The sequence below is a fragment of the Podarcis vaucheri genome, assembly GCF_965113315.1.
Source record: "Podarcis vaucheri genome assembly, chromosome: 8".
Taxonomy (NCBI): Eukaryota; Metazoa; Chordata; class Lepidosauria; order Squamata; family Lacertidae; genus Podarcis; species Podarcis vaucheri.
This window is the reverse complement of record NC_138766.1, coordinates 84,519,533-84,535,605: the sequence shown is the minus strand read 5'-3', so window position 1 is coordinate 84,535,605 and position 16,073 is coordinate 84,519,533. Positions and strand designations below refer to the sequence as shown.

At 44.8% G+C, this 16,073-nt stretch overlaps 1 protein-coding gene across 1 annotated transcript in view; it reads left to right on the top strand.

Annotated features, from left to right (window-relative positions):
- Positions 1-589: 589 nt before the first annotated feature.
- NDRG1 (N-myc downstream regulated 1) overlaps positions 590-16,073 on the top strand; it is an 85,754-nt gene continuing 70,270 nt past the window's right edge. Inside the window, exon 1 of the mRNA XM_082235785.1 lies at positions 590-659. Within this exon, the coding sequence (XP_082091911.1) occupies positions 637-659 (23 nt within the window). The 5' untranslated portion in view covers positions 590-636. The remainder of the gene's footprint in view (positions 660-16,073) is intronic.

Here is a 16,073-nt window from a genome sequence, read left to right as displayed (position 1 = left end):
GACTGTTGTTGTTTTTTATGCAGCCTCTGAATTCTGTGCCCAGCGCAATGTTAGGCAGGTGTTTTTCTGCGCTCCTTCAGAATTATGTGCACAATGTGAATGAGTAGGAAGGGGGGGTGGTGGAAAGAGAGACAGGGCCTCTGGCCTTGATGTGTCTTACGCACACTTCTCAGAATCAGCTCCGGCCCTCGTGAGGAACGCATCCGTCTTCCCCTGCCGTCGCTTCGCTTCTGTGCGGCGATTTAATTCCCTCCCCAGCGGCTCCCGCCCTGACCCAAATGTCCGCCATTGAACAGATGTTGTCTTGTAAGCCTTTCCTAAGCAGCTCCATTTTCCAATCAGAATTGTGACGGGAATTATGTCCAGAAGATAATTACAGTGTTTATAAAAAGGAAGTCTTGTTGGCTCCGGTGGGGAAAATGGCCTTGGAGCTGGGCAAAATCCAGGTCAGCCTCTGAGCTGCTACAAATGCCTCGACTTGTATGATTTGACTCCCTCCCCCTCCCACCCCCAAAAAGGCAGCTTTTCTCGATTCGGCTCTCAGGGACTACATGCCATTTTTAACTGCAAACCAAGGACGGAAAGGCAGGATCCTGGTTGGTCCCCAACTTGAGTGAGTGAGCGAACAAGACATCAATGCATGCGGTATCAACTACCAGGTAAAAATCCATCTATTAAAGAGCTATTGGAGCTTTGCGGCAAGTTGCTAGAATTGATTTTCTTGCAATTTCCCCTTCCCCACCTCCCGCCCCAAGCTGTATCTGAACTGAACTGTAAGGTGCTTGGGGCAGAGGACTCGCTTCCTTCTGTCGCTGCATTTAGGGGGTTGGACTAGATTGCACTTTCAACTTTCTTGACTACTTCTAAGGAAAGCCGCTCTTCCTTCCTCTCTGGTGAGGCTCTTTTGGAAGCTGCACAACAGGCAGAAATCCTACAGCTGCAGCTTTTCCGACAGCATGCCTTGGTGGGGAAGAGTATCACCTGTTGAATTTCCGCCTGCTGCCATACAGTTTGTTTTTAAATTCTACACGCTTGAAGGTGCTGAGACTAAATATTTAACATGGATTTGAAGTGCGTAAGCCGTCTAGAACTCTAGAGTACTGCAGTCCTTGAGGCAGGTGAAAAACTCAGTTTTGTCCTATGTGTGTTGCATGTCTCCCAAGTCTTGTAATGGAGGGGGTATTTTCTCCTAAAAGTGCAATCTTAAACACACCTACTTGGGCGTAAGTCACACTGAACGCTTTGGGGATTTGCTTGTGGGTAAGGATGCAAATTCCTGGTGAAATGTGTGAGCCCCTCTCCTCTCGTTCAGCAAAAGAGTCAAACTTCATGTGCTGAAGAAAAGCCGCAATCTGCTTTCCTGATGCCTTAAGAAAAAGCTGGGAAGCAGCTGGACGGATTTGGATTGGAGCTTCATCGATGGAGAAGCGAATGGCTAAGCTCATTTCCTTGCAGAGTTCCCCCAATCAAAACACCCCAGCGGTGCTAATAGCAGTTTCAAAGAGGCTGGAGGGGTTGGGGAGACTTCAAGAAGGTAAAAGGGTGTTTGTTTGTTTGTTTATTTGTTTGTTTGTTTGTTTGTTTGAGTGATTGATTGATTTCATTAAATTGATACACCACTTGGGTGTTTAAAAAAACAACCCTCAGCGGTTTACAAAAATATAAGACTATACAATCAGGAAAAATTCAACAGCCCTACTTTAAAGCGTACAGTGGTACCTCAGGTTAAGAACTTAATTCGTTCTGGAGGTCCGTTCTTAACCTGAAACTGTTCTTAACCTGAGGTACCACTTTAGCTAATGGGGCCTTCTGCTGCTCATGTGCTGCAGTCACGCAATTTCTGTTCTCATCCTGAAGCAAAGTTCTTAACCCGAGGTACTATTTCTGGGTTAGTAGAGTCTGTAACCTGAAGCGTCTGTAACCTGAAGTGTCTGCAACCCGAGGTAAGGGACCCCTGACCATTAGATCCAGTTGTGGCCGACTCTGGGGTTGCGGCGCTCATCTCGCTGTATTGGCCAAGGGAGCCGGCGTACAGCTTCTGGGTCATGTGGCCAGCATGACTAAGCCGCTTTTGTCGAACCAGAGCAGTGCATGGAAATGCCGTTTACCATCCTGCCGGAGTGGTACCTATTTATCTACTTGCACTTTGACGTGCTTTCAAACTGCTAGGTTGGCAGGAGCAGGGACCGAGCAATGGGAGCTCACCCTGTTATGGCGATTTGAACCACCGACTTTCTGATCGGCAAGTCCTAGGCTCTGTGGTTTAACCCACAGTGCCACCCGCATCCCGCAACCGGAGGTACCACTGTACAAAAGTTAAAAAACTAAAACAGATTAAAATCACGTCGACTACCAAAGCGTCTGGGTAGCATTGTCAAAATGAGAATCTCTTTGGCAGGTGCCAAATAGAGTAAAGTGAAGATTTCTGCTTGATTTCAATAGGCGGGGAGTTCCAAAGTTATAACTGGGACCCCACACCAAACGGTTCCTACAGTCGCAAAGGGAACAGGTATAGGAAGAAGAAAGTTTTAAAGCAGAGGTTGGATGGTCATCTGTCATGGATGCTTTAGCTGAGAATCCTTCATTGCAGAGGGTTGGACTAGATGGCCCCGGGGTCCCTTCCAACTCTACACCCTGCTCTCCAGCAATGCAGGGCCCTAAGTGAGAAGGTGGTGGTGCAGACACAGGTGGAAGTTTGGAAAGGAAGGCTGAGCTGTTCTAGAAAAGTTGAAGAAAGACTCAGGATGACTGCCTGTTAGGGGCCGTGCATTTCCCACCTGGAAATAATAATAATAATAATAATAATAATAATAATAATAATAATAATAATAATAATAAATAATTTTATTTATACCCCGCCCTCCCCGTCCAGAGCCGGGCTTGGGGTGGCTAACACCAGTAAAATTACAGTAAAAACATAATAGGGGGTGGGGTGGGGAAACCAATTTAAAATACAGGTTAAAATGCAATTTAAAATTCAACCTTATTTTAATAGTAGCCCATAGATCAAAACCATAAGGGGAGGGAAACATAAAGGTCAGACTGAGTCCAAACCAAAGGCCAGGCGGAACAGCTCTGTCTTGCATGCCCTGCGGAAAGATGTCAAGACCCGCAGGGCCCTAGTCTCTTGTGACAGAGCATTCCACCAAGTTGGGGCCAGTACTGAAAAGGCCCTGGCCCTCGTTGAGACCAATCTAACCACCTTGTGACTTGGGACCTCCAAAGTGTTGTCATCTGTGGACCTTAAGGTCCTCCGTGGGGCATACCAGGAGAGGCCGTCTCATAGGTAAGTAGGACCTAGGCTTGGCTATTATTCTTTAAGACCTCTGAGGTGGTCCCTTTTTATTTGTTTTCATTTTATATTGCGAGTTGATCCCAGCTCCACTCCATTTGCGCAAGGTGAGGTATGCAGGGTTCTACCCTTCCCCCATACTATTCTCACAACAGCCTGTGAGGTAGACAGTAGACTTAACAGACCTGGTGAAGAGAGCACAGCAGAGGTTATATTTTCTGAGAATCCTCCGGAAAAACAATCTCTCAAAGGACCTGTTGATGGCATTTCACCATTGCACTGTGGAGAGCATACTAACTTATGGTTTGTGTGTGTGGTTTGGGAGCTGCACTGCCAGGGAAAAAAGAATGCTATCCAGGGTTGAATTATGCAGAGAGAATTATTGGGTGCACTCTTCCCACCTTAAATCAAATCTATGCTTCCAGGTTCCATAAGAAAGTCGCAGAGATAGCACAGGATAGTACGCACCCCGGAAATGATCTCTTTCAGCTTCTGCCTTCTGGAAGAAGTTACAGGGTTATAAAGGCCAGGACTAGCCACCTGAGAAACAGTTTCTACCCAAATCCAACTCTGGTTCTAAACACAGCATAAGGGGTCTCTGTAGTACAGTGGTGCCCCGCAAGACGAAATTAATTCGTTCCGCAATTTTTGTCGTCTAGCGAATTTTTCGTCTTGCGAAGCACGAAATCCCATAGGAATGCATTGAAAATCAATTAATGCGTTCCTATGGTCAAAAAAAGTCCAAACAAAGCCAAATTTGGTACAACAACAGTTTATTAACTGCTCTTTAAAGTCACACATACTGTAAAGAGCAGTTCAAAACTTTAAGGGAAAATAAATTAACTTTATAAACAAAACATGTCTTTGTTTTTAGTCAAAGAAAAAAGTCGCGAGACGTTTTCGTCTTGCGAAGCAAGCCCATAGGGGAAATTCGTCTTGCGAGGCAAATCGCGAATGGAAAAAACTTTCGTCTAGCGAGTTTTTTGTATTGCGAGGCATTCGTCTTGCGGGGCACCACTGTATAGTGTATTTTAAAATGGGGTTTTAGAGTTTTTAGGGGTTTTTGAATGTTTTATGTAGTTTTTATGTAGTTTTATGTAGTTTTTCAATTTCATTGTTCCGCAAGGGACAATGACAATAAAGATATCGTAATTGTAATCGTAATCGTAAACAAGAAATTAACAAGAGATGCAACTCTCTTTTCCTGGCCCAAGTAAAAGGGGAGAGTTTCACTGGCCGAATGCATGCGACTTGCAGCAACTGTTAAAGAGCAGAAAACCTGAATTTGGCAACCTTACTCAGAGCCTGGGGCAAGCAGAACTTACTGTGCCCTTTACAATCCTTTTCACTCTCAACATGGTTTCCTTAGGATTTATTTTTTTGTCGAGATCTAAGTTCATCGATGCCCAGCAAGAGCTTCGACCAGAGAGCTCTGCCGCTCTGGCTGAGCAATCATTTCCAATTAACTCCTAATTAGTCCATTAATTAGCTCCTTCCACAGCAAACGAAGCAGTCGTCTAGACTGAATTCATTCTGCTCTGTTTGCAATTTTAATCTGCCTTAAGAATGGCTAGGAGTGCCAAGTTTTTCAGGCAGCTGTACATCCTTGCGGCAGGCAGAAATTCGGCAGGTTTTCGGTGTTTTCTTTCGGGGAATCCTCCCCGGTTGAATTTCTGCCTCAACCGTGCAGCGACTGACAGGCACGAGATCCCTAAAAAGGAGGGAGGAAATGTGGTAACTGTGAGCATAGCCAAACAGCGCGTGGTATTTCTCTCTCTCCATAAGACGCACCTGACCATAAGACGCACCAATTTTTAGAGGAGGAAAACAAGAAAAAAAATATTCTGAACGAAACAGTGGATGTATGATTTTTGTGGTTCATGCTGTGCTCACAGACATGTGATTTGACAGTGAGTTTGGGGTAGCCCAATGCAAAAATCCTAGAATCCATGTGGATCCGTGCTTTGTAACTACATTTTTGTGCCATTGCGCCCCACGCAACAGTGTATGTGTGGGTGTGTTTTTTTTGGTGCAGGCTGTAGCCATGGACATGCTATGTGATCTGATGGTGAATCTGGGGGTGACCCAATGCAAAAATCCTGAGGATCCATGGGCTTTTACCTTCCCCCTCCCAGGCAGCCTCCTTTATCGCTAGCATCCCTTATCTCCCTCCTGATCACTTACCGATTAGCTGCTTCCTTTCAACACTCCCTTCCCTCTTGTTTGCCTTAGTGTCTTTTCCTTAGCTGGAGCAGTTTTTTGCTCCTCCTTTTCTTCTAATTTCTCTCCTTATTGCTTTAGCCTTCCTGTCTCCTCTCCTTGCAAATTCACTGTCTTTACCTCCCCCCTCCCAGGCAGCCTCCTTTATCTCTAGCGTCCCTTATCCTCCCTCGCAATCGCTTGCCGATCAGCGGCTTTGTTTCAACACCCACTTCCCTCTTTTTTACAAAAAAAAGAGCATGATCTGGCTTTCGCCCCTGGGCAATTCAGCTCCAGGGACCATGCATTCACTCCATAAGACGCACAGACATTTCCCCTTATTTTTTAGGAAGAAAAAAGTGCATCTTACGGAGCGAAAAATACGGTAATTCTTCCCAACAGGTAGAGCATGAAGCTCTTAATCTCAGGCTTGTGGGTTCGAGCCCCACATTGGGCAAAAGATTCCTGCATTGCAGGGGTTGGACTAGATGACCCTAATGGTCCCTTCCAACGCTACAATTCTATGACTATATGATTCTCTTAGCTCAGATTTCTAAGCCACTCTTCCTTACTAGCTTTGCTCCTCTCTCTGCACCAGATGAGTAAAAATTCAACCCAAGAGGCATTATGTGGCAGCTCATTTGGAAGGAACTTTGCAAGAAAAAAAGCAAGCAATAAGCAATTCCGTGTCTTGCTATCTTCCAAATCCCTTTTGAAGATACATCTTGGTTTAATCATTCCTGTTTTTACTATTTATTTTATGCTTCCCACGTGATCCGCTTCTGTAGCAATCTTGCAGACGTTTCTGTCATAAGTGCTTGAGCAAATAACTTTTGTTGGATACAGTCACCGCCGGCCCAAGGTCTTCTGCAAGGCTGAGAACAGTGTGGCAATTTTCACCAGGCTCAGTGCCTTGGGGAGGGTAAAGATTTGCAACTGACCTTTTAAATAGAGGCTTTGAGTTTAGATGTTGTGACGGTGAAAGTTCCATCTTTTCCTTACTATGAAAATGAAACACGCATGACACAAAACAGACATTGACACCAAGTGAGATCTTAATGATATTTGTCGTGCCTGATCAAAGGCTGGCACCAATACAAAAGGAGGAGGAGATAAGGAAGAAAACAAGGAACCCAATAAAGGCCAAATGACTTTGATAAGCTACAAAACATGTTAGGCAAACTATCACTAGGGATATTTTATTTTATTTTTTGGAATAGATATAGAATGTGTTGCGGAAATGCAAAGGAAACGCGTAAGGGAAACATTGAGCAGTTTTCACATTACAAAATTAGTTCAAATGAGGATTCAGTCATGTGCCTATGTAATTGGACTTTGCACAAACTGTGAAATTGCAGGATGAGGAGAGATGCCAAGAGCGGTTCACTTTGCAAGGGATCGAGTATCACAGTGTTTTTATTATTGCAAATCACGACGAGGATACAAATATTGTTAATGGTCCTTTGGTTCTTTTCATTAAACTGTTTTAATGCTTTGTCTGCTATTATTTATTTATTTATTTATTTATTATTATTATTATTATTATTATTATTATTATTATTATTATTATTACTACTACTACTACTACTATTAATTTATTTATACCCCACCCATCTGGCTGGGTTTTCCCAGCCACTCTGGGCGGCTCCCAACAGAATATTAATAATGACAATAAAAAAGCAATAAAATATCAAACATTAAAAACTTCCCTAGACTTGCCTTTCTCTTATTGATAACCTTGTTTTCGGTCACATGGTACTGTGTGTTTTGATTTTTGAAAAGTGCCTTTGCGTTCCTTTGGAGAGAAGAATGTAGCAAAACAATAACAAGTTGGAAATTAATATATGAGACTCAGGACAGATTTCTCCTGAAATTTGACTTCTATGTATAGCTGTGTGATTTAAACCGTTTACTTAAATGCAAGATACTTTACACCAGGGGCTCCAATTTGCCCCCCTCCACACACACACACAATGAGGGGGGTGGTGTCATGTGACCCATAGGGGTCAGTACTTGCCCAGGGGCAGTGGGGGATGGAGGCCCCCTCAAAATTGGGGGGGGGCTTGGCATCCAGTCCAGGAATATTGAGGGGGCTGAAGCCCCTTCTGCCCCCTATAGTTGGTGCCCCTGATTTATGCAAATTGCTAAGATTTTGATCCAGAAGGCTTTAATCCTGTTGTTGTTGTTTAGTCGTTTAGTCGTGTCCGACTCTTCGTGACTCCATGGACCAGAGCACGCCAGGCACTCCTGTCTTCCACTGCCTCCCGCAGTTTGGTCAGGCTCATGTTTGTAGCTTCGAGAACACTCTTCACCCATCTCGTCCTCTGTCGCCCCCTTCTCCTTGTGTCCTCCATCTTTCCCAACATCAGGGTCTTTTCCAGGGAGTCTTCTCTTCTCAGGAGGTGGCCAAAGTACTGGAGCCTCAGCTTCACGATCTGTCCTTCCAGTGAGCACTCAGGGCTGATTTCCTTAAGAATGGATACGTTTGATCTTCTTGCAGTTCATGGGACTTTCAAGAGTCTCCTCCAGCACCATAATTCAAAAGCATCAATTCTTCGGCGATCAGCCTTCTTGATGGTCCAGCTCTCACTTCCATACATCAGTACTGGGAAAACCATAGCTTTAACTGTACGGACCTTTGTTGGCAAGGTGATGTCTCTGCTTTTTAAGATGCCGTCTAGGTTTGCCATCTCCTTTCTCCCAAGGAGCAGGTGTCTTTTAATTTTGTGACTGCTGTCACCATCTGCAGTGATCATGGAGCCCCAAAAAGTAAAATCTCTCACTGTCTCCATTTCTTCCCCTTCTATTTGCCAGGAGGTGATGGGACCAGTGGCCACGATCTTCGGTTTTTTGATGTTGAGTTTCAGACCATATTTTGCGCTCTCCTCTTTCACCCTCATTAAAAGGTTCTTTAATTCCTCCTCACTTTCTGCCATCAAGGTTGTGTCATCTGCATATCTGAGGTTGTGGATATTTCTTCCGGCGATCTTAATTCTGGCTTGGAATTCATCCAGTCTGGCCTTTCGCATGATGAATTCTGCATATAAGTTAAATAACCACAGAGACAATATACAGCCTTGCCGTACTCCTTTCCCAATTTTGAACCAATCAGTTGTTCCATATCCAGTTCTAACTGTAGCTTTTTGTCCCACATAGAGATTTCTCAGGAGACAGATGAGGTGATCAGGCAGTCCCATTTCTTTAAGAACTTGCCATAGTTTGCTGTGGTCGACACAGTCAAAGGCTTTTGCATAGTCAATGAAGCAGAAGTAGATGTCTTTCTGGAACTCTCTAGCTTTCTCCATAATCCAGCGCATGTTTGCAATTTGGTCTCTGGTTCCTCTACCTCTTCTAAATCCAGCTTGCACTTCTGGGAGTTCTCAGTCCACATACTGCTTGAGCCTGCCTTGTAGAATTTTAAGCATAAACTTGCTAGCGTATGAAATGAGTGCAATTGTGCGGTAGCTGGAGCATTCTTTGGCACTGCCCTTCTTTGGGATTGGGATGTAGACTGATCTTCTCCAATCCTCTGGCCACTGCTGAGTTTTCCAAATTTGCTGGCATATTGAGTGTAGCACCTTGACAGCATCATCATTTAAAATTTTAAATAGTTCAGGTGGAATATCATCACTTCCACTGGCCTTGTTATTAGCAGTGCTTTCTAAGGCCCATTTGACTTCACTCTCAAGGTCAGCAACCACACTACCTGGGGTGTACGAGACATCCATTTCTTTCTGGTATAATTCCTCTGTGTATTCTTGCCACCTCTTCTTGATGTCTTCTGCTTCTGTTAGGTCCTTTCCACTTTTGTCTTTTATTATGGTAATCTTTGTATGAATCCTGTACCCCTTTGCTATTCTCTCCATTCAAATTGAATCAAATCAAAATCAAATCAGCTCCGCAATTTTCACAGGGAAAAAGCTCCCATTTTATGGATGGTAGCCCCCCCCCTTTGCAAATTGCTTGTAGTGCTGCGTGTTTGCGATCAAATCATAGCCATAGTGGGAGGCAAAGGATTAGGCCTTCTGAACCCCCACACTAGGCCCCCAATGCAGCAATTTTTGTAGATATCACCAACAGCATCCCTGTGTCCTGAGGACACAGAGAAAAAACTAATACATCTCCTTTATTCAGCTCCTAGTAGCAATGAATGAATTTTCCCCCAAAACGTCTAGCTAAAGGTAAAGGGACCCCTGGACCATTAGGTCCAGTTGTGGCCGACTCTGGGGTTGCGGCACTCATCTCGCTTTATTGGACGAGGAAGCTGGCATACAGCTTCCGGGTCATGTGGCCGGGATGACTAAGCCGCTTCTGATGAACCAGAGCAGCGCACGGAAACGCCGTTTACCTTCCCGCCAGAAGGTACCTATTTATCTACTTGCACTTTGACGTGCTTTGAAATTGCTAGGCTGGCAGGAGCTGGGACTGAGCAACGGGAGCTCACCCTGTCGCAAGGATTCAAACCACTGACCTTCTGATTGGCAAGTCCTAGGCTCTGTGGTTTAATCCACAGCGCCAGCCACGTCCCAAATGTCTAGCTACATATACATTATTTACACAATGGGCCCTGCGTGATTGGCTAATTCCGGGCTGCTCCTGTAGGCCAATCAGGTCACCGATTCACTTCCACCTGGAGCTGGATTGGGTGGCTCCAGCAGACCAATCAGACTGCTGTATTCTGGATCCTATTGTTCCAAGATTCAGCTCAGTACATAACAGGTTCAAGTTTCACTGCCTTCAATGGGGCTTTGCTAAGATGCTGTAGGGCTGGAGCCAAATTTCCCTTTCTGCCCATCGAAACTGGTGCCACTCCTAGCTGGAGAGGTCACATAAATCAGGTGTGCAATTGTGCAAAACCTCCTTTTGTGGGTTTCCAAATGGGCAAGTCATTTGAACCTCATAATTAATCTTTGGCACCCATAAACAACAGAGTCGTGTTTGGCAGCCACGATGCTCTGGAACGGCAGCAGCTGAGGGCCTTGACCTTTTCAGACAAACGCCTTCCTTGGGGCAGGAGACAATTCCTTTTGTAAAAACTAAAGGACAGGGAGGGAGGGAGAGAGCTGAGAGGTGCCCTTTAGGACGTCGTGCCCATCTTGAGTCCTCACATCCATCTCAGGCCCTGTTCAGGCCAAGCCAGGGGAAGGTTTTGTTTGAACTGTCTCATGGGCAACTCAGTGGGTTCGCCAAGACACAGAGCGCCTGGTGCGACATTAACAGCAAGGCCTGCACAATGTTGCCTGCTGAACTTCGTCCATGTTGCAGTCTAATACATCTTCCTCCTGTTGTAAACAAAATCTGCCCTTTTTCCCTTATGGGGTATCCAAGAGCCTGTGTAGAGTCCTTAAGTGGGTTCTCTATCGGTAGGAGAAAATAACAGAGGCCAACCAGAGAATACTGAGAAGCAAAGCAGCTAGTAAGCCTGATCTTTATTAAACTGTTGCAACAGGGTGCTCCCCTCACACGCAGGAAAGGAGGAGGACCTCAAACAATGGCACGCAAGGCCTTATATAGACATTTTAAATTCCCTGCCCTGGAGCTCAAGACCACCTCTCCATACATCATACATACATCACAGAAGGAGTGTAACCCAGGACCACCTCCCACAAACATCATACCTAATTCACAGAAAAGGCGGTCTACAACAGAAATTTGAGTGTTGTTGTTTTTCATGTATGGCAAGTTTTGTGATAATGCCTTATCTGATTGCCTGTCCTGGTGGTCTGCCCATTCCTTTGAAATGGTAATTACTTAAATCCTATAACAAGGAAGGTTTTTTTCACCTCCTCCTCCCTCCTTGCAGAGAAAACATTTGGTCAGTTTGGCAGTCAAAATGGTTTCAAGGAGTCAAAATGGTTTCAAGGAGTCAAAATGGTTTCAGGAAGGTCTTCCTGTGTTGCTCCAGACATTGGTACATTTATGAACATTTTTTATATATATAATAATTTTTTTTTACAATGACAACCACAAATAAAGACGGTCAATATTTGTGGCTCCAGGATTATTATTATTTTTCAGTTAATCTATTGCATTCACATCCCACCTTTTTCTCCAAGGAGCTCCAAGTGGCATCCATGGTTCTCCTCATTTAATCCAACAACCAGTGCTGGATTTACGTATAAGCTAAACAAGCTATAGTTTAGGGCCCCACTATCTTGGGGGCACCCCGAAAATATACTTCTTCTTAATTGTATTTCAGTTCAACAATTACTTTGATAAAATACATATTTTGTTATGTGCAAATGGTTTTAGATATCTATTAGGTCCATAAATTACCACATAGCATATATTTAACAGAAAAAAAACAGTGACAATTTGTTGTTGACAAAGGACTGCTGGACATATAAAGGGCCCCATTACCTTCAGTAGCTTAGGGCCTCATCCGTCCTAAATCTGGCCCCTGCCCACAACCCTGTGAGGTAGGCTAGGCTGATATGAAGGACTGGCTCTAGGTCACCCAGATTCCTGGCCCAGTGGGGATTCGAACCCTGGTCTCCCAGGTCCTAGTCTGACACTCTAAACACCGGTGAGAAGATTTTATTTGTGCTTCGAGCCTAAAGGCACAATGCGCCGTTGGTGTTTGTGTGTGCTGCAGGATCAAGATAATACTTCTTATTCTAAGGCGCCAGCTGCCTATCTGCAACTTGGCTTCTCTCAATCTGTGTCCAGCAGTCCTTTGAGGAATGGGGTTGTTAATGGAGAGATCTGAGGGCTCCCTTGGACAAAAAACAAGGACACCAGCCAAAGAATACCAGAGCAAAACAGCGGCCAGTAGGCTTGGTCTTTATTGAAGACTGTTGTGACAGGACTCCCACTTGCCACAAGGTGGAACAAGATGGAAGCCCCAAACAAAAGAGGCCCCAAACTTTTATTAGCTGTGAATCCCCATGTTACACCCGCCCCAAACTACATCATGGTTACATCATGAGAGGGGAGGTCTGGTGGCAGTAATCTGAGCATCCTAGACCCTGCCCCATGGTTCTCCTTGCCCTCCACCAAACACCCATCAAGTGTAACAAAAGAGATATTTACATTTCCCTGTTTCCCAGCCAAGTTAACCACACCCTTTTGTCTTCATCTGGGTTTGTTATTTCTGGAATGGCTACCTGTCTGGCACTCAGGTATCAGGATGCCAGGGATTATCACTCAGGCAGAGGGGCTGCTGAGTAGCTGAGCTCACATGTCTATATTTCTGAAGTTTTCCCAGTGAGCCAATACACAGATACATTGATCAGTGAATTGTTACATTTGGAATCGTGCACCAAAGGCCCTTTGAATAGATAGGAAGAAACTGTGACGAAGTGTTTTGTGGGGACAAATCACAAAAGTGATTGTGCCGATTTTGGTAGTGGGCTGCATGTGCATGATATCTGCTGGAGGGGCAACCCCTCCCCCAACCTATACATAAATTCCTGCAACAGGGTCTTCATTTGAGGAAAGGAGCCACATGGGCCAAATCAGAGCAGCGTTGGAGCATTTAGGGTTTTAGATGGAGGTTTGGGTGCCCATTTTGGGTAGATCCAACGCCAACTGCCTGCGCTGATAGCAGAGCTGCCATGTGGGGTCCCTTGGCACTTTTGAAGTGGATGGATCACACACACGCACACACGTGCAGTCCAAAGTTTTCAGTCTTAACTGATGGATCACGTGGCTTGTTTTCCTACTGAAGCTCGAAGGTTTGGCAGCCCTCGCAGGCTGACCCTACAATCATGCAAGCTTGCAAGTCCTGGGGGTGAGTTTTTGACCCACCGGAATCAATAACCCAACTAAGGTTGACTTAAAGAGGGTCAGAATTCCACCTCCGCCATGAAAGTAGTTGTAATCTTTACCAGATAAGCCTGAGACAAAGTAAACAAGCTCGGCAAATGATTAGCTCGCTCCGACCCATTCCCCCACTGCCACCCCGCTACAACAATGTCTTATTTGGAAACGTTTCAAACGCCCATGAACATTCGAGTGTGTGACTGCAATTAATGTTTATGGTGGGGCACTTTGATCTCTGCTGCCTCCCCTTTCGTCCTCCTCCTTTTTCTTCTTCCAATTTAATGAAAAGGGTGGTTATAAAATGTGGTCACTGTTTAAACTTTTCGACTTCGTTCTGCTGCCAGGCAAGTTGCGCTCAGAGAGCGCAAACCAGGATATGGGTGAGATGTTTGTTGCACATGGAGGACATGATCCAGCCAATGATAAGCACTGTTAAAAGTCCTATTTATAGGAGAGAGGGTTTCACATTTATTTATTTAGCAGATGGTTTTTGGACTTCAGCAAACTTAAATAGACTGGTCTTCCTGGAGAGGAGAGGAGGTTAAATTAGGATTTTTTTGTAGGTTTTTTCTTTAATTTTCTTTTTCTTTTGTAATTGTTGTTATATAATGGAAATCAATAACACCATATTTACAAGAAGAAGAAGAAGAGTTTGGATTTGATATCCCGCTTTATCACTACCCTAAGGAGTCTCAAAGCGGCTAACATTCTTCTTTCCCTTCCTCCCCCACAACAAACACTCTGTGAGGTGAGTGAGGATAAAAAGGCACACCTGTAACGCACCTATTCTCAGCAGCCAGAAACATCTTGACCAGACACTGGAGAGACCTGTCAGGAGTAAGCATAGACCAATGGTACCGAACATAATTCTGCGTAGTCCGTTAATTTCATTTGCCACTCTTCTTTCGTCGGTAGCTCTTCTTGCTTCCATTTCTGTGCCAATAATATTCTTGCTGCCATTGTTGCATATAAAATTTGATAGCCATGTTCAAATATATAAAAGGATGTCACATGGAGGAGGGAGAAAGGTTGTTTTCTACTGCTCCGGAGAAGCGGACACGGAGCAATGGATCCAAACTACAAGAAAGAAGATTCCACCTAAACATTAGGAAGAACTTCCTGACAGTAAGAGCTGTTCGACAGTGGAATTTGCTGCCAAGGAGTGTGGTGGAGTCTCCTACTTTGGAGGTCTTTAAGCAGAGGCTTGACAACCATATGTCAGGAGTGCTCTGATGGTGTTTCCTGCTTGGCAGGGGGTTGGACTCGATGGCCCTTGTGGTCTCTTCCAACTCTATGATTCTATGATTCTATGAAAAACAATCTGCTATCCTGCCTATTAATATCCTGCCTTGTTCCAAGTCAGGCAACTGGTCCATCCACCTCAGTATTGTCTGCACTGACTGGAAGAAGCTCTATTCCTCAGCCCTAACTGGAGATCCCAGTGATTGAATTTGAGATCTTCTCTGCATGCAAAGCGGATGCTCTACAGCTGAGCTATGGCCCTCCTAAAGTTTGTGCTTCAGCAACATAAAAATCACCAGTCATCCATCATGCTTAGGAGCATCATCATAATGATCATCCAGACTTTTAGTACTTCCAATATTTCCTAATATGGCTGCACATTGCCTTGTGTTTTACTATTCCATAATATAATAAAACATATTCCATCTTCCCACTAAACAGTTGCCTGTCTGCCTTCTTGTAATCCATTCAGGGCTCACTAAGTGGATCATCAATGTCATGTCCCATACTGTTAACAGCCACTCCGATATTGTAGCAGAACGGATCAGGACACTTCCCTCTAAAAGCAGTTGCCAGCTGCTGCTGTTGTTCAGGGATCGACCGTCATCTCCAGCTCATAACTCCCAGTAAGACTTTGGATTTCAGATTGCGACTCACAGGTTCTAACGGCAATGTAAGGGATACAAGGAGCAGCTCTGCTTCCATCAGTGAAATACTGGAAGCAGTGGAGACTGGTCCATTAGGATGAGTGGGCCGCTGCCCTGCCAACTTTACTCTGAGCTCAGCAAGCCTCCACCTTCCCGCCTTCTTTCTTACAACCAGGAAGCGGGATAGCTCTGCCCATCATGGGCTTTAGCGCCACCTACTGTTGGCCTCCCTGCCTTCCACCCTACCAGACTCAATGAGCGCCAGCGATGACTTTGTGTTGTGGGTGTGTTCAGAGCTGTTTTCAGTTATCATGTGTGCTTAAAAGTCCTGGGAGCCAGTGTGGTGTAGTGGTTAAGAGCGGTAGTCTCGTAATCTGGGGAACCGGGTTCACGTCTCCGCTCCTCCACCTGCAGCTGCTGGGTGACCTTGGGCTAGTCACACTTCTTTGAAGTCTCTCAGCCCCACTCACCTCACAGAGTGTTTGTTGTGGGGGAGGAAGGGAAAGGAGAATGTGAGCCGCTTTGAGACTCCTTCGGGTAGTGAGAAAGCGGGATATCAAATCCAAACTCTTCCTCTTCTTACAGTTTTTCTGACCTGGCTTCTACCCATCGGAAATGCCTATCCTATGAAGATATTTGGGTTCCTTAAGGAGTGCTGCTATCTTGAAAGCTTTGTTCCAGCTACATTTCCTGTTCTTCCTGTCCTGCAGAACTTGAAGCCTTGCTCCATACGCTAGTGCAAATAACACGTGCCTTTGTCAAATGGAATATATGTCTCCTTAACTGCTTTTTTATTTATTTTTAGCAATATTAGGCACAGAAGGAAAACGCATTGACACATTTGAATTGAGGAGTTCTTTGATGGAATTTCTGATTTACAAAAAAGCTTATGCCAGAAAAACTTTGTTAGTCTTCCGGATACCACATGA